Source organism: Acomys russatus, chromosome 17 (assembly GCF_903995435.1).
Source record: "Acomys russatus chromosome 17, mAcoRus1.1, whole genome shotgun sequence".
NCBI lineage: Eukaryota > Metazoa > Chordata > Mammalia > Rodentia > Muridae > Acomys > Acomys russatus.
Window position 1 is genome coordinate 40133740 of NC_067153.1, and position 21491 is coordinate 40155230.

Sequence of the window (21491 nt, forward strand, 5' to 3'; positions counted from 1 at the left end):
GGACTTTTACTTTGTTGGTTAGGTTTATGACCGCCTCCTTACTCTCTGTCCGAACAAGGTAATGTAAATGTCAACGAGGTCACTCCCAACTCTTAGGCAGGAACTGAAAGCATCACTTGTGCGTTTTACCAGACCTCAGGTTCACAGCTCCTTATCCCTCCAGAACTCATCCAGCTTGCCACGTGAAGCAACGACAATAAGTCCAACGCTGTTTCTGTTCCTAGACCCTTGCAAGCAGCCTATTCTCCGATCCTCACTCCTGAAAACATTCCCTGGCCGTATCTGCTTTACACATTCCAGTGAGTTGCCCCATTGCCTGTGTGCACACTTTACCTTGGCATCTATCTCATGGACATAACTCTTTGCATAATTCTGACTACACTATGAGCAGCCTGAGGTTAGAAAGAGTGTTTTATATCCCATCCCAATTCTTTGGCTTGGATGAACTGTAAGTAGCAGCAGCGTAGTAGCAACGCTTATTTAACTCAAGATAATGACTTAGGAGGTCATTTTCCTGGAAAAACCATCAAAATCTGTCTTTAGCCATTATTTAGGCATACTTTGACAAATAAGAATGGAAAATATCTTGGTAGTTATTGAAGTACTATGAAAGCATTCTTTCTTCTAAAACTGTATCTGGCAATATTTTCAAATTTATAAATTTATTTCAGCATCTTTTAGAGCACTGAACTAAAGAGATATGCAAAAATGTAAGGTGAAATAAAGATTTTCAACTTTATTAGAATATCTGAGATTGTAGCTAGAACACCTGCCAATTAAAAGCTCACTTAAAAATACTTTTGCTCTTTATAATTTTATGGTTGTGACTCTTCTTCCCTACCTTCCACCCACATACCAGCTATGCTATAAAAGCAGATCCAGAGTCCCTGACTAGAGGCAGGGCTTGCTAATGCTTTCCCAGGCTGCCTTTGACACCCAAGTGAAGAGCAACATTAAAGAGACAGTACTTCCTCCAACAACGAAACCTTGTCAGTACAAAAGCCCTTCACAGCACATCCCTGCAATAACTCTAAGTGATCATTTATTCCTATTATTGGATACTTTTCCCAAAGCATCTCAAGATACGACTTCAATATCCTTCTTTGTTCCAACATTCCTTTCAATATAAGTGATGTCAATGAGATTTAATTCCATAATCATCAGCTGCTATCTTTTTTTGTGTATTGCAGGATGCAATACAGATGGCCCATGTTAGAAAAAAAGAGCGAGAGTAGAATTTGAAAACTATTTTAAACTTTGAACGTTTATATACACACAAAATCCTCACATTCACTTCTTGTACCCCCAAACCCAACCTTTAGAAAGGAACATTAAAAACATGTACTAGCACCCTGGTAAACCCAGACAGATTACACATACAGAGTTTGGAATACACCTGTCATATAAGACCACCTCTCTTCCAACGCACACCCTGTGCAGCCAACTTAGGCTGCAAGCTATATATTTTTTAAAAGATTTATTTATTTATTATGCATACAGTGCTCTGCCTGCCTGTACACCTGCACACTAGAAGAGGGCATCAGATCACATTGTAGATGGTTGTGAGCCACCATGTGGTTGCTGGGAACTGAACTCAGGACCTTTGGAAGAGCAGGCGGCACTCTTAACCTCTGAACTATCTCTCTAGCCTCCCTGCAAGCTACATTTTAACTGGAAAAGTTAAAGTTGGGGATCATCTTATATGCCAGAAAATACGGTACTTTATTAACTGTAATTTGACTTCATACCTTTGTACTTATTCATTCCTTGTAATAATCCAACCTTAAACAACTTGAGTCATTTTACAACTGAAATGATGTCTACTTTCTTGGTATTCTGAGAAATTCCCAGGTCAATACTAAAAGGGATGCAAGGTAAACAAATGTGCAATAATTAAATTATCAAGAAAATACATGATGAAACTGAAAATTGGGGTGTATCCTTTTTCTAATACTAAAATATGCCTCATATCTATTATTAAATTGTTAGAGACTATGCTGGTTTGGCTGCCACTGTTTCTCTGTGTCTGGCAAAGTACTAGGCACATGGTAGGTGCTTTTAAAAAATTCAATAAACTAATTCAGATTGAGAAATTAAAGACCATATGTATGTGTGTATATCACTATATGTCAGGGTCATAACTTCTTGAAGAATTACAAAGCAGAGGCACTAATTAATGTTCCAGTACTTTGCACACCCAAGCACATTTCAGTAACAACAGTATCGCTTCCATAGGTAAGTCTGTCTTGCTCTTCCATAAGCCAAGACTGGTCTTAGGGCTGCCCCACAAGCAGTGCCTTTACCTGCCTCCAACTTGATGTAAGAATCTGCTCCCTCTTCCTCTAGCTGCCTTACTACTGGAGGTGACCTGATAGTAGTCTAGCACATTTTTTCACTAAGGAACAATTGTGACTATAATCACCACCCTTAATTCACAACAACAGCTACATTTTAATTATCCAGTCAGAGGTAACAGGTGTTTAATCTTAGACCACCAACAAAAATTTCAGGGCTTGGCCTGGTTAATCCCAGCACTAGGGAGCGAGAGGCACATGGACTTTGAGTTCCAGGTCAGCCTGGTCTACACTGCAAGTTTTATAGTGCAAACCTAAAAGAATAAAATAATTAAATAAAAATTATTATTTTAGGTATAATTTTCCTTAATTTTTTTCTAAACAAGAAAATTCTGTCTCTTAGACCTTTTCTCTAGCAATCCCCTATCTTTTTTAATCTAGCTGTATTTTTAAATTGATCTGGCCTAGATTGAGTTTTGCAGGAATTCTAACTAATAAGATAATAAATTTCAATTGCATGCTCTTATGTAGGCATTATTTTTTAACATTAAGAGCAATGAAATGTCAAGTACTGTATAAGCTTCAGTTGAAAAGAATGTACTTTGTTTTATTATCTCCACAATAGCAATTTTAGAAATACTCAATTAAAAATAGATATGAATCTGCTTATTAAAAAATACTGTTCAGTCTTGTCCTTAAGCATGCTCACTGTATAATGTGTTTGGGACATAACTCCAAGTATTTTGCAATGAGTTTTGACTAAAACAAGTATAATAATATAACAGAAACTTTAAAGAAGCACTTTATAGTCAGTGTAAGAGTATGTAGCAAATCACCATCTATCACTCATTTATAAATACAATGAAAACTATTCCATCAAAAATTAATAAATATGTTCATAAAATAGCTTTTAATCTTTCCATGTAAAACTGTTCTTTCAATCCCGTTAACTTACTGGTGTAGACGAATGGAGAAAGTACCTTTAATTTTAACATTTCATTTCCGGTATTTCTGAGCTACTTTAATTTTAGATAGAATAAACCCACTAAACAGAGCAAGGCCAGGGAAGTATGGTTTAAAATACCAAACACTGCATTGACCAATAATAAATCTGAGTGAACGAAAAGATTTAGAGCACACCAATTCATCTTTTCCACAAATGAATCAAAGTTTCACTGCTAAAGCTTTCATCCAATGTGTCATAGACTGAAGAGAACTTTCCACCAAGGAACTTTATGTTTGTGTTACTGCTGCCTGGTCACAGCTGTGTCTCACCAAGACCCACTAGTATTTATTTGTAAGAGTTGCTTCTAGTCTTGTCTCATGACATACCCAGCCTCAGGCTGTTAGGAGCACCCCTGATGGCAGCAGAGGGACAGCCCACAGATAAACACGATCCATAAATGCTGCAACCCTCATTATGACAAACGTGATGTGCACTTGCATTTCATCTGAAAAATCAAAAACCATGGGAATGGTTATGTCCCTCGCATAAGCCACCAAGACGGACATGTCAGAGAAATAGAACACTACCTCCGCAGGGCTCCAGGACTGGGGCCTGGAGGCAGAGCAAGAGTGAGTTTCCCAACAACAGGCCATGTTTTTTAGCCCTGTGTATTTCTGCTCCACCTGCAACTTAGGTGCTAGTTATTAGAAATAGCACCAGAAAGGACAATAATTAAGGACCATGAAATGCCTGTAATTTAGAACTCAAAGACCAATGAAATGAGGTTATTCGAGTAAGCGTATGTGGAATAACTCCCATAGCTGGAGCCAGAACCCAGCACTCTCCTCCATTTACTCTCTGTACTGCTACCAACGGAAAGGCATTTTATAGTGTAATATGCTTTATAACAGCTTAACATTTTCTGGTTCTGGGTTTTAACAAGTTAACAATGAAAATGTCACTACATCTACCAGAAAATAACTGAAAGTGGTAGGCTAAAACCTACTTAAAATAGTCTAGGCATGCCATCACTTATGTATTGCCTTTTTAAAAATACAGCGACATTTGGAGACTGCCACCTGCACCTCTCAGTTGCCTCCAAAAACCCTGAAGTTTATTATACACGGCAACGTGGTAAATACTACATCTATATTGCCCAGTCCATCCTGCCCCCAACAATCTCTGGAGCTCCAGAATTTCTAAAATTGAAAAACCAACCACTTTTGTGTAGTCATCATCACTATTAAAAATCAAACCTCTTGCTAAAGAAAATTAAAAAAAAAAAAAAAAAAAAAGGTCTTGAGAAATCTGTCCCAGATGGTGCCATGTAGAATGACAGGAAGCCTGTACTCTTCTATCATACAACTTTCATTTCAGTCAATTATTGTCTGGAAAATAAGTCATAACCCAGCTTACCTGGACAAGAGGATACTGATAATCCATGCAGTATACACCATACATAGCAGAGGGAAGGAGACTCCAGAGCTGGACAGCACAAAAAGCACCTCAAGTTTTTGTCTTGTCTGATGTGTCCTGACCAAGGGAACTAGAAGCACCCTCAAACAAAACAAAACAAAACAAAACAAAACAAAACAAAACAAAACAGAACCTTGACCTATGTCCCGTCTGCACAGATAGGTGTGCTGGTGAAGCCGGAGTTTAATTCAGACCAGTAAGATTCAGCGGTGTACACAAGAGATGTTCAAAGAGGAGCAGAGCACTCCAACTGCGCTAGCTGCACAACGAGGACAGCACTAGGGGTTGGTTTTTAGCTGACAACTCCACCAGTAAGCCAAGACGCAGAAGATGACAGCCAGGAAAGAGACCTCTGTCTCCTTAAATGGCAGACAAGGGCAGAAGCATGAAGTATCCAGAGACAAAATAATATGTATGTATGTATGTATGTATGTATGTATGTATGTATGTATGTATGTATGTATATGTCCCAGGATGTGTGTCAAGGAAATGCCCCCAACCTAGGACATGGGAGGCAAATGGGACTGTATTATTTTCCAGCTCTCCCTTAGGCAGAAATGTGAGTGCGCATGTGCAAGCGCATGCACCCTTCCTTCTCACTGTCTCCGGCATAGACAGGTGTTAGGATTAACAGCAGAAAGCCCAGCTACAGAAAGAACTGGCAGGAAAAAAAAAAAGCCACATTGATACATGCAGTAAAGGGTCCCTTTCATGACACTGTATGTTTCTGTATCGTTTAACACACAGGCCCCTCCTGCATTAACAGAAGCTAGGACAGCTGGCAGGATCAGCTAGAAAAGAGAAAGGTGGCCCCAACTCAGAGCAACATGAGTACACTGGAGGCCTGAAAATATGCAGGGTGGACTCTCAGCTGTTCCAGGCAAACTTGGAGGGATTAACTGTGGCTGCCTGTAAAGATGTGGGGGTGGAGAGGTCGATACAGAGAAGCAGTTGCTCTCCTTTTAGGATGTGGTTCCACCCACCCTGCCATTGTTTGCACACACATGTGCACACATATTTCTGTAACTGATATTAAAAGCAGTAACAAACACAGACAGGTGTGAGGTTACTTGACTGCCCACAGCAAGCTGGAGTTGCCTTTCATCTACAATCAGAACAGCAAAATAGACTTTAAAAAATATTGTACAATCACAAAAAGTGAAAATAGTCAAGTTAAACTAGTCCTCTTAAGAAATCCTCTATCTGGGCCCAGCACTGAGAAGGCAGAGGCAGGTGGATCGCTGTGAGTCTGAGGCCAGCCTGGTCTACAAAGGGAGTCCAGGACAGCCAAGGCTACACAGAGAAACCCTATCATAAAATAAATAAATAAATAAATAAATAAATAAATAATAAAAAAATCCTCTATCTGGAATAAGCATTCAAAAATTCAAAATGACAATTTTAAGTCTGTTTCAGTGTTACGACCTCCTCATCTACTGAGGCAGAGCCAGTAACCCTAGGATATGCTTCCAAGGAGTTAGCGAGGTAAGTGAGGGCCTGTGCTGGTATGCTGCTCCCAACCATCTGAAGTATAACCTTCTCCAGCCATTGAAGCTAAGCGCAAGAGTGTTCAGGAGAAACTTTTCTTTAAGGTTCAAATTGTCAATGCCATATCTAGAGACAGTCTTCCAGGTACAACATGTACTTTAAACCAATCAGGACCATACAAAATACTAGAATATCTCTAGCTTGCCAGCACTGATTTTCTCTGAGGATCCAAATAAACCAATTCAATATAATTAAAACAGCTGGGTATGATGGAATACGCTTGTAAACCTCAGGTACTGAGATAAGTCAGCAAGATCACCCAAGCCCATACCAAAAGACAATTGTTTACATTTACCCTACGTAAGGTACTATGCTAAGGACTGGAGAAACTAGTGGAAACAGCCCGGTTGTGAAGGACTTGGAAGTCAGGGGTGAAGTGCTGCCGCAGTACAGATCTAAGCACTGTGAACAACTTGCTTAGGTAGCACTGCTTGTTTTTTGTTTTTGTTTTGTTTTTCAAGACAGGGTTTCTCTATGCTACCTTGGCTGTCCTGGACGCGCTCTGTAGACCAGGCTGCCTCGAACTCATACTGTCTGCCCTCTGCCCGGCTTTAGATAGCACTGTTAAAAAGTGCTCTCTACAGTGTTTCCTATCACTAAACTGTACCACCTGCTTCGCCAACTCTGAAGGAAGATTACCAGAGGCTTTTAACATCTTACATTTGCCTGGCTACATCTTAAGCCTATGGTATACACTTTAATTGTCCCCTCTGCAGCTAATAAATAACAGACGGTCTGGAGATAGGTCTCAGTGGTAAACAGTTGCTTAGCATGCATAAGACTCTGCGTTCTACCCTAAGGTGGGGAGAGGAGGAGGGGCAGGGGCAGGTCTCTGTAATAAAAACCTTACACAAAATATCCTCTTAAGTCAAAGAATTCCATGTGACTTCAACTTCACTACACTTTGCTTAGATCAGTTACACCATTGGTCACATGGGTACTTGTCAATTAGCTCCTTAAGTCACTTTTGAATCTTCTGAGATTCCATATTGGTGGTACAGTGCTGAGCTTAGCTGCCCACTAAATCTTCTAAAATTCCTGTTGGTGTGAAGACATGAAAATTATAATGGAGGCCAGGTAGTGGTGGCACATGCCTTTAATCCTAGCACTTGGGAGGCATAGGCAGGTGGATCCCTGTGAGTTCAAGGACAGCCTGGTCTACAATGCAAGTTCAGGACAGGCACGGATGCACAGAGAAACCCTGTCTCGAAAAACCAAAAACAAACAAACAAACAAATAAATAAATAAAATTGAAAAATTAAAAAATAAAAAGAAGAAGAAAGAAAAGAAAAGAAAAGGATAATGAGACCATAATAATAAACTATGCCCGACAAACTTAAAGCTTCATCAGTTAGTCCAGTTTGATATCTGGTGAATTAACTACAAAAGATGAAATGCTTAGGTGGTATTGTATTTAAGATAATAGAAGAGGGGCTGGAGAGATGGCTCAGAGGTTAAGCACACTGGCTGCTCTACCAAAGGTCTTGAGTTCAACTCCCAGCAACCACATGGTGGCTCACAACCATCTATGATCTGATGCTCTCTTCTGGTGTGGGTGTACATGCAGGCAGAGCACTGTATACATAATAAAGAAATCTTTAAAAAAACAAAAGATAAAAAAAAAGATAACAGAAGAAGGGTGGGAATGGGTAGTAAGACACTCAGAGAGAAGGCAAAGAGCTGTGCGTAGAATCTTAAGTAAGAGCTGGGCGCTGTGGCGCATTCCTGTAATCCCAGCACTCAGGAGGCAGAGGCAGTTGGATCTCTGAGTTCGAGGCCAGCCTGGTCTACAGAGTGAGTCCAGGACAGCCAAGGTTACCCAGAGAAACCCTGTCTCTAAAAGCCAAAAGGACCCTTAAAGAATCTTAACTTCTAGAAAGCAAGTAGCACAAGATTAAGTGTGGCCCAGGAGACCTCACTAGAGCCACAACACAGAGGGCATTTTCTACTTTTCTGCAACCCACGTCCCTAAATGATGCCACTAGCCAACATGAAAAGGCCGAAGAGAATGAGGACTTACAAAACATGACTGCACTCACGAGAAAGGAGTTCTATTTCCCAGAGCTGGTTTGTGACACCGGTATTAGGGTAGGCTCAAAGCCGGTCAAAATAAAAAGTAGAAAACTACACCTCCATTTGAATTTCACCAAAATGTTCTGCCTTGGGCCCAAGTGGGAAGCACAGGACAGTCACTGACACAGTTAGTGGTCTACCCTTGTCTTTTCCAGGAAAATTTTGGCCACACAACAGGCTCTTCTCCCTTCCTGTGTCCAGTGAGGGTCATCTGCCTTTCTGTTGAGTATAATGGCACTTTCTATGCAATCCAGGGTACACTTGTATTAGATCCTGTGCTTAAGGACAAGACCTATCCATTTGTCTTGCATCATTCTCAAAATCATGATGATATCAGTCACGCTACATGTTTCTGCCATCAGAGTTGAGCCATTCCCACTCGAGCTCCCTCCAGCCGAGACAAATGGCAATCCCTTTAAAACCACAAGCCCAGGCAAACTCTTCCTCTGTCAACTCAGCCCTCCAGGTACTTGGAGAAGGTTTCCTATAGCAACCATCCTTAATTTCTTCATTCAGTCACGATCCAGTCACATCAAACCTCCAACATGGTATAAAGCATGAGGAGCAAAAACAGCTCCCAAACAGCTGACAACGCAGGAGAAAGAATCATTGAATCACATCTGATGAATGCCACACCTAGTTGAAGATAGCTGGGATAAAGTAAAATACAGCAGCAATCTACCATCCTCCACTGTCACCCCCACCCATCCCCATTTTCCAGGAGTGAAGAAGGTTAAGAATAGCCCATTATTAAGACAATTATTAAGTGAGAACTGGGAGGGCTTAATCAAGTTTTTCAGATAAGATGGGAAAAGTATGGAATTGGGACTAGAGCAGCATTCTAAGTGAATAAACAACTCTTTGTAAGCAAAGCTATCTTTGGGTGTCCACAGAAGGAGCAGAAAACACCACAAAGCCAAAAGCTTATACGACTGACTATCTGCATAAGAACTGTATTGGTTTTAGTATGAGATGGTTGAGTTTTCTGCAGCAATCGAAAGGCTACAAATGATGCCTATCCGGAACACAATGAAGGGTAGAAACACGTTTGCATGACATACAGGATAAAAATGTGAGCAGTAACAAAACCAATGTATAAAACACACATTTTGTTCAGGAATGAAAGGCATGACCAATCAACTGTAAGGCAAGTCGATCGACAACACTTTTCTTGGTGTTGTCTTTCTAAATTGGTGTCATTTGAGAATCCCTGATTCAAAACTATGAAATCTAAAACCTTTGGTTATTGATACTGACTTAAAAAGTTGCAGATTTAACATTTTAGGTCTCAAAATTTTGCATTAGCAATGTTCAACCAGTATAGTCTGTTAAAGTATTCCACAGCCCACAAAGCCTCCAGAAGTCTAAACCTCTTCTGGTCCCATGCATTTTCAATAAGGGTATGCAGCTAGTACTGTTAATAAGTAATAAGTCTGCAATGGTAGCACTGGGGAGGCAAAGGCAGGTGGAGTTCTGGGAACTCAGGACCAGTCTGGTCTACATAGTGAGTTCCAGGACAGCCAGGGCTACATGGTAAGACCCTGTCTCAAAAGAAAAATAAAAGATAGGAAAATATATCTATAAATAAAAGTATCAGTCATTCAAGTCTTGACTGATATAAAGGAATAAAGATAAAAGAGTAACTTTTAAGGCAAAGAATAACTAAAAATTAGCAAATGAAAAGCAGAGAATTTGACGGGTGCTTCCTCACTGGAGCTACCCATTTTTTGCATTTCTCTGCAGTCCTGCTTCCACTGTGTAAAGGAATATGACAGCAAGACCAAGTGGAACAAAAATGAGCTATCCTAGTTGAGACTTCCCCAAGACCAAACAACCTGCCCACTGCCAGATACAAAGAGATCATTTGATAGTACCTGTGCCCAGCTAATCCAGCCCAACTAAAACCACCCAAATTCCTGGCCCACAAAATCCAGTGAATAAACAATTATCCGCATAAGAAAGTAGGTTTTGGAAATGATTGTTGAGTGTTTAAATATAAAATAAGTTGGGGGGGGGGGCAGGAGAGCAACAACTACTGCAGACAACCTCTGCATGAGCCAGCACATCCCTCTTTAAGCTGTTCTCTCAGATCTTGTCACAGGATGAAAACCAGGCAACACTGAAAGTAGAATTGTCAGCCGGGCATGGTGGCGCATGCCCATAACCCCAGCACTTGGGAAGCAGAGGCAGGAGTGAGTTAGAGACAGAATGGCAGAACTCTGTGAGGTCGAGGCCAGCCTGGTCTACAAATCGAGTCCAGATTAGAATCCATCATTGGAGGAAGTCAAGGTGGGAGGAACCTGAAGCAGCTATTCATGTCTGCAGTCAAAAGCAGAAAGAGAATAAATATGCACATACTGTACTCAGCTTACTTTCTTTGATCATTCACAATCTAGACCGAACTCTAGGGAATGGAGCCATGTACAACGGGCAAGTCTTTATAGTTCAATGAACACAAAAAGACAATCCCCATAGACATTGCTCATAGGCAAACCTATCTAGACAACCCCTTATTGAGAATTTTATCCTACACCAATTCTAAATTGTGTTAAGTGCATAATTAAAAACTATTCTATCACAAGTACATAAGCCTTTGAAATTGTTATCAAGAAAGTTAGAAGAGTCTAAAGAAGTAGGCTAGGGATTAGAGATGGCTCAGTGGTTAGGAACACTGGCTGTTAGGACCAGAGTTTGATTCCCAGTTCACAACTGTCTGTCTGTAACTCTAATTTCAGAGGCTTCTGACCTCTGCACAAAAATAAACACAGGCAAAGTACCCATACTTGATACCCGGCATGGGTATCAAGAGGCAATGCTTAACATACTGCCACAGTCACAAGAGGACACTTGTGATCCAGCAGCAAAAATGAATGAGCCTCTAGCCACACAAGATGAGCCTTGAAATAATGGTACTAGGTACAGGAAACCCAGGTGGAGTAGGGATGTTTACTGTACAATTACATTCTTATCACATTCTAAAAGTGCAAACTCACCTACAATGGCGGAAAGCAAACCACTGTTTGCTTGTTAGTGTGCTGGGCAGAGGAGGTGTCAGGACATAAAGAACCTTTTTTTTTTTTTTTAGACAGGGTTTCTCTGTGTAGCCTTGGCTGTCCTGGACTCACTTTATAGACCAGGCTGGCCTCTAACTCACAGAGATCCTTCTTGCCTCTGCCTCCCAAGTGCTGGGATTAAAGGCAGGTGCCACCACACCCGTCGAATCTTCTGGAGATCGTTAAGTAACACCTTATCTCTGTTGTGATGATGACTTCATGGGTGTGTACATGTCAGAAATTAACAAACTGTGACTTTGTACCATTCACTGTGTATTAATTACAGCTCAGCACATCTGTCAATAAAGACTCTCTTCCCACCCTCCTCATTGCAGAGCTTTTGGAAGGTTAGTTATTCTGTTTTGAGGGGAGGGAGGGCTGGCAAAGGGAAATGAGGAAAGCACCAGCCTATCCTATGGGAAGGTGATAAAGGGTATGGTGGAAATTAGGGAGAAATATGAGATGTAAGCAGAGTTGAAAGGTCAGGCTTCTCTGGAAATTACTAACCACCTAGGCTAGGTCACTGGCAGACCCTTTCCTTTGCAATTACAAATGGCCTTTTCAATTTGTTGTACACATCTTTCTGTTACTCCAATCCTGGAAAGAGAGAGTTATATAGCATCCCCCACACTCAGCCTATACAAGAGTGTGTGCTAAACCAGCCGGAGTCAAATCTTAGCAGCCAGGCTCTCAGCCGTACCATCTGGGAGTATTTAGTGTCTCTCTGCCTCCAACTCTTCCTCTGGAAGAAGGTAACCACAGCACCTCACAGTTGCTGTGCTCACCAAGTAAGTGCACAAACAAGCCCAGCCCACAGGGAGAGCCCTCAGCATCAGCTGCAATAGTTCAGGAAGAAGGGAGTCTTATCTATACATGAGCTTAGGGGAAACACTTTCATTTCTATCTCTTACTTATCTAGTAGCACCAAATAATAAAAAAAAGTAAAATAAAATAGAAGCGTCCCCTGGGTGCAATATACAGAGTTAACTGAAAGGGGGACTGTAAGGTTTGAACATTCGTCACCTTGCACCCTACAGTGCACACACAGTCAGGCATCAGGGCAGCTCCAGACTCTCATCCCCACTGAGAAAGGGACAGGGCTCTGACAGCACAAGGAAGCAGTGTGGGAACCCTTGGGTTGGCACCAGGCCCTTGCTCTATTCAGACCTGTAATCTCTTCTGACTTTGATTTAATGCAGCAATTACTGGTAATGTGGTTTGAAGGAGATAAATGCCCAGTGTAGCTGTCTGTCGCTTACTCTGCTCATGATGCAAGAACATTTTTAAATTAAAATTCCCTTTATGATAAAGGAGCCGCTCCACTGAATATTTCTGTGCAGGCCTGATACGGAGCATCTCCAAAGAGGATTATAAACTAAGCCCCTCCCCCTTCCTGTTACCCTATACCTAAAGTAGGTCCTTTAGACCGAAGTTTTTCTCATTTATATAATTAGATTCTTCTTTCTACTTTGCAAGATCGTAATATCAGCATTAGAGAAATGACTAAAGATTGATCTTTCCTTCTGGCAAAGAAATAACCTTAATTCCCCTTTAAATAAGCAAGCAAAGTAAACATTTATACACACATGTGTAAAAGACGTGTGGACAGGTGAGCGGCTCCGCCTGTAACTCTAACTTCCTGGGAGGCCCACAGGATAGCGGTCAGCTACCTAGTGAGATGTTGTCCTTAAAAAGAAAGGGGGCACGGAAAACTTAATTTATTGAAAAGCAAATAAAGGGCAACTTACCCCCACCCCAGCCAGTCTCATTTCACTTCACACCACAGCAGTTTGCTATGGCATACTTTGTATATATGGAAATCTTAAGCCATAAGGTTATTATGAGATATTTTTAACCCTGTAAGGATTAAGACTATCTCCTAGGGTTTTCTCACTGACAGCATCAAATTACTATCTTACAGCAATTCAAAGGTTCTGCATCAGACACTCCTGCATAAAACTGCATGTTAGGGCAGTCAGAAGGCTCCATGGTGAAGGCACCTGTCACCAAGCCTGCCCTAAGTTGGATCCCAGGGGTGCACATTGTGGAAAGTGGAAGCCATCCCCTGCACATTGTTTTCTGACCAACACAGTACTGTGGCAGGCCCCTCCTAATGAAAAAACAACAACTGCACAATGAGGGCAAGCAACCAGAGACCGTGTGTATATGTGCGCGTGCGCGCTATTTAGCACTCAGTTTTTGAATCAATCATAACACTGCCGATCCAATTATGAAAGTTCCTACCCTCCAAATAATAATAATAATTTATGGCTAAAATTTGTCATTTTGGTTGCTGGGGTGGCCAATAATGATATTCGTTGAAAAAAAGAAAAAAGATAAAGGAAAGAATGAATTAGAGAGTCCAAAGCTCCATTGAGTTAGTCTGCAAAGTGAGTACAAAAGCCCCAAAACTGTGTATTTTTGTTTCCTAACAAACTCAGTACAATTTCAGCATGGAGGTCAAAAGTTAAAAACTGTTTTTCTACTTCTGCTCCACAATAGAGGAATGGTATCACAATTATAATTAATTCAATTAATATTTCTAAGAGCCTCTAAATTCACACCCACACGCACACGCCCTTCAGCAGAGTACCATATGCCTTTTCAAGAAATCCAAGATTAAGACTAGAGTTCCTCATCAGAAGCCTGCCAAGGCCTTCTTTAGCCATAGCTATAGGAATACAGAGCTGGTGCCATGCTTCCAATGGTGATGCTTATCTGGAGACCAGTGAAGGGCTCTGTACCTCTTCATGAGAAAGCTCGAGTTCTCTTTTAAAAACAGAAGGTGAGACATGACTATCTTATGTGTGTACACATAAACACACACAGGCACACCCATGCATCCCTGCACACACACTAACCCTTTGGGAAAATAGCCTGGCATAATTAGTAAGATTAAAAAGGACTTAGGATAAATAAGATGAGAAAGTCTGATCCTTACAGGATTAAACCCCAAATCCTAGCATGAATCCAGTGATTTCTCAGATCAACACCACGTAACAGGATTAAATGAATAGCTACTTTTGTTTTCACAATGGAAATAATCACAGTTGGCAAATTCAGGCCTACTTCATCTCCTCATGGGTTAACTGGGAGAGCTGCAGATTAGACAGGGGCTTCTGCTGGGGCTAGGCCTGCTAATGAGCGTACTTCAGGGTCCAAAACCCTGTCTCCTTAGTTCCAAAGTCCCAAAGCCTACAACAAAGTTTCCCTTTCATTCTTTTCCTGCTTTTGTGTGGTGGTAGAAGAGGGACTCATTCAATAACACATGTGAGCTGGACTGATGTGGACATTGTGTGACTATCTAAAGATGACAACAAACAAACAAATGGCACACTAACAGGGAAATGCACATTAAAGCTATAGCAAAATAGACTATAGACTGACCAGAAAGGCTTAAAAGGAGTAATGATACCAAATGTGACAAGAATATAGTAGAACCGAGTCACTCACATAGAAAGACTTATCCTCACACAAAACCCTCTTTACAGATGTCTGTGATCCTTTGTTCATGATAGGTGAGGGAGGGGAAGGGAAGAGGGAAGAAAGAGAGAGAAGATAAACAAATATTTCTTCTACTGTTGAAATGAAGAACAGATTAGGGGAAGCCATGCCATTCAAGGAGCAGAAGCAGAGGACATGGCTGCAAACGAGCAACAAGAGGAGCCTGTAGTAATAAAGTCCGTGTCTTCACAGCATCACTGCCATGGTCCTTGCAGAGAAGCTGCACTAGTGTTACGTGTGGCCATCTTGAAAACTGGAGAAAAGAGACCCAGAACTCTCTGAAGTTTGGGAAGCTGTGTGTGAATTTATAATTATTTGGAAATAAAAAGCTCAAGGAGGGATGGGAGAAATGGCTCTGCTGGGAAAGTCCAGAGCCTGCAAGCATGGAGACCCACAGAAGCCCGCGACTGTGGCTCCTGTCTGTAACGTTGCACTGACAAAAAAAAAAAAAAAAAAAAAAAAAAAAAAAAAAAAAAAAAGGTGCAGGAGCTCACTGCAAGATCCTGTCTCAAAAATATGCTGGAGAGTGATTAAGGAAGGCACTCAATGTCCACCTCTGGCTTCTACAAACACTTAACCAACCTGTACACACATGTGTACCACATCTGTATACAAAGCTCAAAAGTCCATCACTGCCAAGAACACTGTTGAAAGAAGGCATTTGCAAACCATATATCTGATACTTCACGTCTATTTAAAAAAGATTTAAAAAACACGCACAGCCAGTCTGATGACAGTAGCTAAAGTTAATGGTCTGATTCTGATGTTACTGGAATTAAGTAGAAAGACGCCCTTGTTTTAGATATGGAATTATTGGGAACCCTCAAGACACTTTACATAGGCATAATTTAAAATTCATTTACAGGTGGGTTTTTAAAATATATGTTAAAACAAGTAAGACAAAAAGATAATTTTAAAAACCTTTCTGGGTTAATGGATATACTCATAATCTCGACGCAATGTGTCTACAGAGTTAACAAAACATTGTGTGGAGTCCACATTCTTTGTGCCCTTGGTGACACAGCTGTACATATCATAGTCAGTATGCAGACCCTATAATAATCCTTTGGTTTATTGCTCATGTTTTTAATACATAAGTCAAATCGTGTTAACCCTAAAAATGAAAATACTGCAATCTTCAAGTGTCTGTTGAGAATTCTTAGATTTCTAAGCATTTTAGTTTCAGAGTCCTCAATTATGGGAGGCTTAAGCAACAAATGCCCACAGTCCCAGAAGCTGCCAATCTGAAAGCCCTCTGGTCCTGAGCCTGCACATTAGAAGCTTGTCAAACACTACATCTTACTGCTTTTCTTTTCTTTTTTTAAAGATTTTATTTTATTATGTATACAGTATTCTGCCTGCCTGCAAGCCTGCAGGCCAGAGGAGAGCACCAGATTTCATCATAGATGGTTGTGAGCCACCATGTGGTTGCTGGGAATTGAACTCAAGACTTCTGGAAGAGCAGACAGTGCTCTTAACCTCTGAGCCATCTCTCCAGCCCCCTTACTGCTTTTCTAAGGGCTCCTAGAATTCAGGCTCTTCCTTTATTGGTACGTCTCATTGTTTTTTAATTAAAAGTCTTTGAAAAATATTTTGTGAAGGGAAAATAAAGGCATTCTGCCAATTAAGCAACAGTAATTTCAGAGTTTTAACATCTGTCTGTCTCTGGCAGCTAGAGAAATGGCTGAGGGTTAAGAGCACATACCACTCTTACAACTTTTGAGGAGATGAGATGGGTTCTGAGACCCACGCCAGGCAGCTCACAACCACCTCAACTTCGAGGTGCACACACCGGTATGTGGATGTGCACACAACTAAAATAATAAATCTTTTTAGAACTTTTGTTTTGGGCTAGGATATAACTCAGTGGCAAAGCCCATAGCTAGTATGTGCCAGGCCCTGGCTTCCATCCAGCACACACTCTGTGTAATTTATTACTCTAGGGGAATCTTCATTTATTTAGCTTAAGGACAAAACACTACTATCGGAAGACTCAGTTTCAGAAATAATTGTTTCATCAAAGGTAATATCTAAGACAGATCACAACCACTTGAGCTTGGTTTTGAACCGTATGTTTAAGACAGAGTCTCACTGTGTCACTTGGATAGACTAGAACTCCATATGTAGACCAGGCTGAACATACAAGGCAGGAATTAAATGTATATGCCACCACACCAGCTCCAACTAGTTTTTAAAACTGGATTTTAGACTATCTAAAAATGTACAACTATAAGGGAAACTTAAGAAAGAAGATCTGGTTAAAATTAAGGACCAAGGGTGTTATGCAGAATTTTCCTGGAGAGTCTGGGTTAGTCTCACAGTGCTGGGAAAAGATCTACCACTGATACCTTCAAGTCACCTTTCTTTTTAAACCTCATTAAAAGCTGTGTTATTCCAGAGCATGGTGACCTTTAATCCCAGCACTCGGGAGGCAGAGGCAGAGGCAGAGGCAGAGGCAGAGGCAGAGGCAGAGGCAGAGGCAGAGGGAGAGGCAGAGGCAAAGGCAGAGGCAGAGGCAGAGGCAGAGGCAGAGACAGGCAGATCTCTGTGAGTTCGTGGCCAGCCTGGGCAACATAGTGAGTTCTAGGACAACTACATGGTAAGACTGTGTCTCAAAAAACAATAAAAACAAACCAAACGAAGAAACAGATCTCCCCCACCTCTCTCTTCTCTCTCTCTCTCTCTCTCTCTCTCTCTCTCTCTCTCTCTCTCTCTCTCTCTCTCTCTCACACACACACACACACACACACACACACACACACAAATGACCCTGTTATTCACTATTCTAAACTAACAATGCATGGAAACCCATCCTTCAATTTTGAAATATTTGTGGACACAGCAAAGAACAATTTTCATTTGCTCTCCAGGAACTGGCCTATCATTTATTCATTGTGGCTATAACCCGACGTAACTGCCCTGGGTTGTTCCTCTCATCCCAGACTGTCTGTCTCACTCACCAGACTGCTCCATCTTCACCAGAAATGTACAAAAGCAGGTTCTACGATGAAGCATGGAGGAATTTAGTATCTGAACCAAAAACACCTTAACACACTCAGTGCTTCAATGGTGGCTCACAGTAGGCGTACAATGTGTTCACTAAGTAAAAGAAAATAAATGAATAAATGGTACCTGAAGGCCACTGACTGGAGAAAGCTGCAAGTCCCTAGTGTTGAAACTCACAAGTCTGCTGTGCACCGTAGCACCCCACTTCACAGCAGTCTTCTCTGCAGTCTCCTTTACAGTTATACTACCAGGAAAACATTTAAATGCTGCAGGTCAACCTACGCAGGGCATCTATACAACAGGGAAGATCTACAGGACTGAGCGGCAGCCCCAGTGCTCTGCCATCACAGTCCTGTCAATGTCTCCAGAGTTGGAGCCATTTTCTTTGTTACTGTCTAGTCTCCTACAATTCAGTTTTCTTGCAGTATACTTTTTCTCCCTTTCTACAACAGGGTAAGTTGTAAGCAAGCTCTGTCCAGAATCACAGTGAGGTCTGCACTGCAGATGGCTCTCTAAGCTCCACAGTCTATCCAGTAGATAACGTATTATCTACTTTGGTTGTATCAATCATCTTTGGTTTTCAAAAGTAAGAGTACTGACTAAAAAGATTTGAAATGAAGGCAGAGTCCTTAAACCCCACCCCACAGTACAGCTCTAATGCACCTAGATAGTTCTACTCCGAAGTAACCCATCATCTATCTGTGTGTCAAGCAATCCTGATCATCTTTTAGCCTTCATATACTTCCTGGGATACCAGGCTTGCCACACTTTCACTAAATCTAGGCAAGATTAAGTGACAGAAGAATGTATACGTCTTTAATACAGTTGGGCTCTACAGGTGACCCCTAAAACCGAGTTAAGACACTGAAATGTGTAGCATATTCTGAGGGCCTTTCCACCCAGAGTTTTAACTAGATGTCAAACCCCCAAATACAGCTTAAAGCCAATAGGACAGAAACTAACAAGTTTGGAACTCCTTCTTCAAGGACGCCTCTGTTCAAATATTCTTATTTTCCTGAGACAGGGTCTCTCTATACAGCCCTGGCTGTCCTGGAACTCTGAACTCACAGAGATCCACCTTCCTGGACCTCCTGAGTGCTAGGATTAAAGTGGGCATCAAATGCCCTATTTCTAACTTCTATACACTGCACAGTAATTCTAGTTTGGGTAAGTCTCCCAATCTACTTCCTAGTCCTACCTCTTCCTACGGTTCCCTTTGATGAAAAAGCTTTTTGTGTCATTTGTAAGAGTCACCTTTGTTCACATTCATTATTAATGGCTAGGCCCACACCTCATGGTGATTCCTCAAGGCAGGGACTGACGAGACACATTCCAGCTCCCAAAACTGCCAGTGCCCCTGAGGGGCGCCCCCGCCCGAGAGAGCTGGGTGGCTAACAGTCTGAAGGAACATGGCTTCGGGTCTCCATGTGACTACGTGGGTTAGGGCTGTGCCCCCGGGTTGTGCCTGCACTTTACCACACTACCCCACATCCTGGAGCCAGAACAAGCTCTAATGACATGTTTCTACTGCACATTTACCAAAGCCGACATTCTTCTAGTCCAAGAAAATGAAAGCCTCTAAAGCAGTGTTTCTTAACATTTTGAAATCCTAGTTTCATAATACCTACTTTTATCTTCTGAATCTTCCAGCAACCCAGAACAGCACATACCACCTATTTTCTGACATGCCGACTATGACCTGGAGGTTTAAACCTTTTCTTCTGATGGGGTCTCACCCTGTTGCCCTGGCTGACCTTGAATTCTCAGAGATCTGCCTGCCTCAGCCACCACATTAAAGGAATGTGCCACCATATCCTGCAAAAAAAAAACTTCATTTCTGAACTGTAGAGATTGTGTGCTGCCTACAAGATTCTGGTCTCCATGACCCTTTCATTCTTTTCTGGGACCAGAGCTCTAAACACACAAAATGCTAACGCAGACTGGTGTGGCAAGACTGATGTGGACTAAACCCTTCCAGGTCGCTGTTTCTCTGATAGGCTCGCCCGCTGCTTTCTGTTAGGCGCCTCCTTTCCCTAAGAATATCAGCTGTTCTGTGAGAACGCGTGCCGTGGTGCAGGGCACACAGCCAGACGGGCAGATCCTATGCCAATTTTTTTTTTTTTTTTTTTTTTTTTTGATAAAGGTTGAAAAAAAATAGGTCCCATCACCTCCCACAAAGCAGCGGGGTATATTTTTATGTTGTCTGACAGCTAGTGATTTGAAATTTTACAGTCTGTTTAGTGACAGCATACAAGAGTTAACAAATTATTTGTTTAACTTCATATGCAAAAGTGAGTTTTAAACCATGAGTCTAGTCCACTTATCAACACACTGACACAACTACACAGAACATGCCACTTAAAGAGACTAGCTCAGGGGATGTTTTTAACCCTTTCAGTGGTAAGGCACAGAGCATTTCTAGGCATCCGTTATTGCTTCCATACTTTTGAAATTGCTGTGTTAAAGGTTCACACTTCTTGTTCTTACTTCATGGAGCTTGCTTCCATCCAATAGTCTCCCTGGGGGAGCTGGCGCGTTGGCCAGTGTCCTTGAAAGAGATTCCAAAAGGTCACTATATTCATTTGTGCTAATTACCTAGGAAGGGATAGATAGGTAAGTGAAGGAAAACAGCTTTGGCCAGGGACAAACACATTTCCAAGGCCCACATTTCAAAATAAAACTCAGTTTCTCCAAATACTATGTACTAGGTAGCCAGAGGAGAGACAATATTTTTTTAAAATGGGAAAATCAAAAGTTGGAAAAGTAAGGAATTGTAAAACGCCAAGCAGAAGGGGAAATGTTCTTCAGACCAGCAATAGCGTCTAAATGCAACAATGGGACTATAGGAAAACTGATATTGCGGAGTAAGAACTGTGAAAGTGAATAAAGGCTGGCCAAAGAAGAAACTGAGAGAAGCTAAGATCCAAGTGTGCAAGCCTGTGGATCTATCAAAATAGCCTTATCTGGGCTGTTCCTTTTTTAAAAGTTGAGTGGGGGGAGGGGTCATGCTCATGAGGCTTCAGCCATACACAAAGACCTACAGGCACCTGAGGAGTGCTGAGGGGGGTGGAGGCCAGCATTTCAGCCTTGAAAACATGCACACACACCAGTGACGGTATACAGACCGAGCATGCTGGACTTATGTGTTCAGGGACATATATAATGCACACGCACCAGTGACGGTATACAGACCGAGCATGCTGGACTTATGTGTTCAGGGACATATATAATGCACACGCACCAGTGACGGTATACAGACCGAGCATGCTGGACTTATGTGTTCAGGGACATATATAATGCACACGCACCAGTGACGGTACACAGACTGAGCATGCTGGATTTATGTGTTCAGGGACATATATATATAATGTACTTAGGGAGATGTATGTATTTAAGACTACATCTTCATATACGTTTGTACAACAAGTAATAAAAAATAAGACACTATATGAACTTGAAAGAGAGCAAGGAGGGGTATATGGAAAGGCTTGGAGAAAGAAAAGAAAAAAAACGATGTGATTCTATTATAACCTCAAAAAAATAAAAATAAAAAATGAAATGCTTCAGTAGAAGTGTATCTAAACACCAGCA

General features: G+C 41.5%; 1 protein-coding gene across 36 annotated transcripts in view; it reads right to left on the reverse strand.

The window, feature by feature from the left end:
- Positions 1-21491, reverse strand: part of Rbfox2 (RNA binding fox-1 homolog 2) — a 271178-nt gene that overhangs the window by 117203 nt on the left and 132484 nt on the right. Inside the window, exon 1 of one of the 36 annotated variants that reach the window (XM_051159890.1) lies at positions 4657-4787. The exons of 34 other annotated variants lie outside the window; for them this stretch is intronic. In XM_051159890.1, coding sequence (XP_051015847.1) covers positions 4657-4701 — 45 coding nt within the window. In that variant the 5' untranslated portion in view covers positions 4702-4787. Of the gene's footprint in view, positions 1-4656; positions 4788-21491 lie in introns of those variants that run through there. One more of the 36 variants, XM_051159889.1, reaches the window with a different exon arrangement.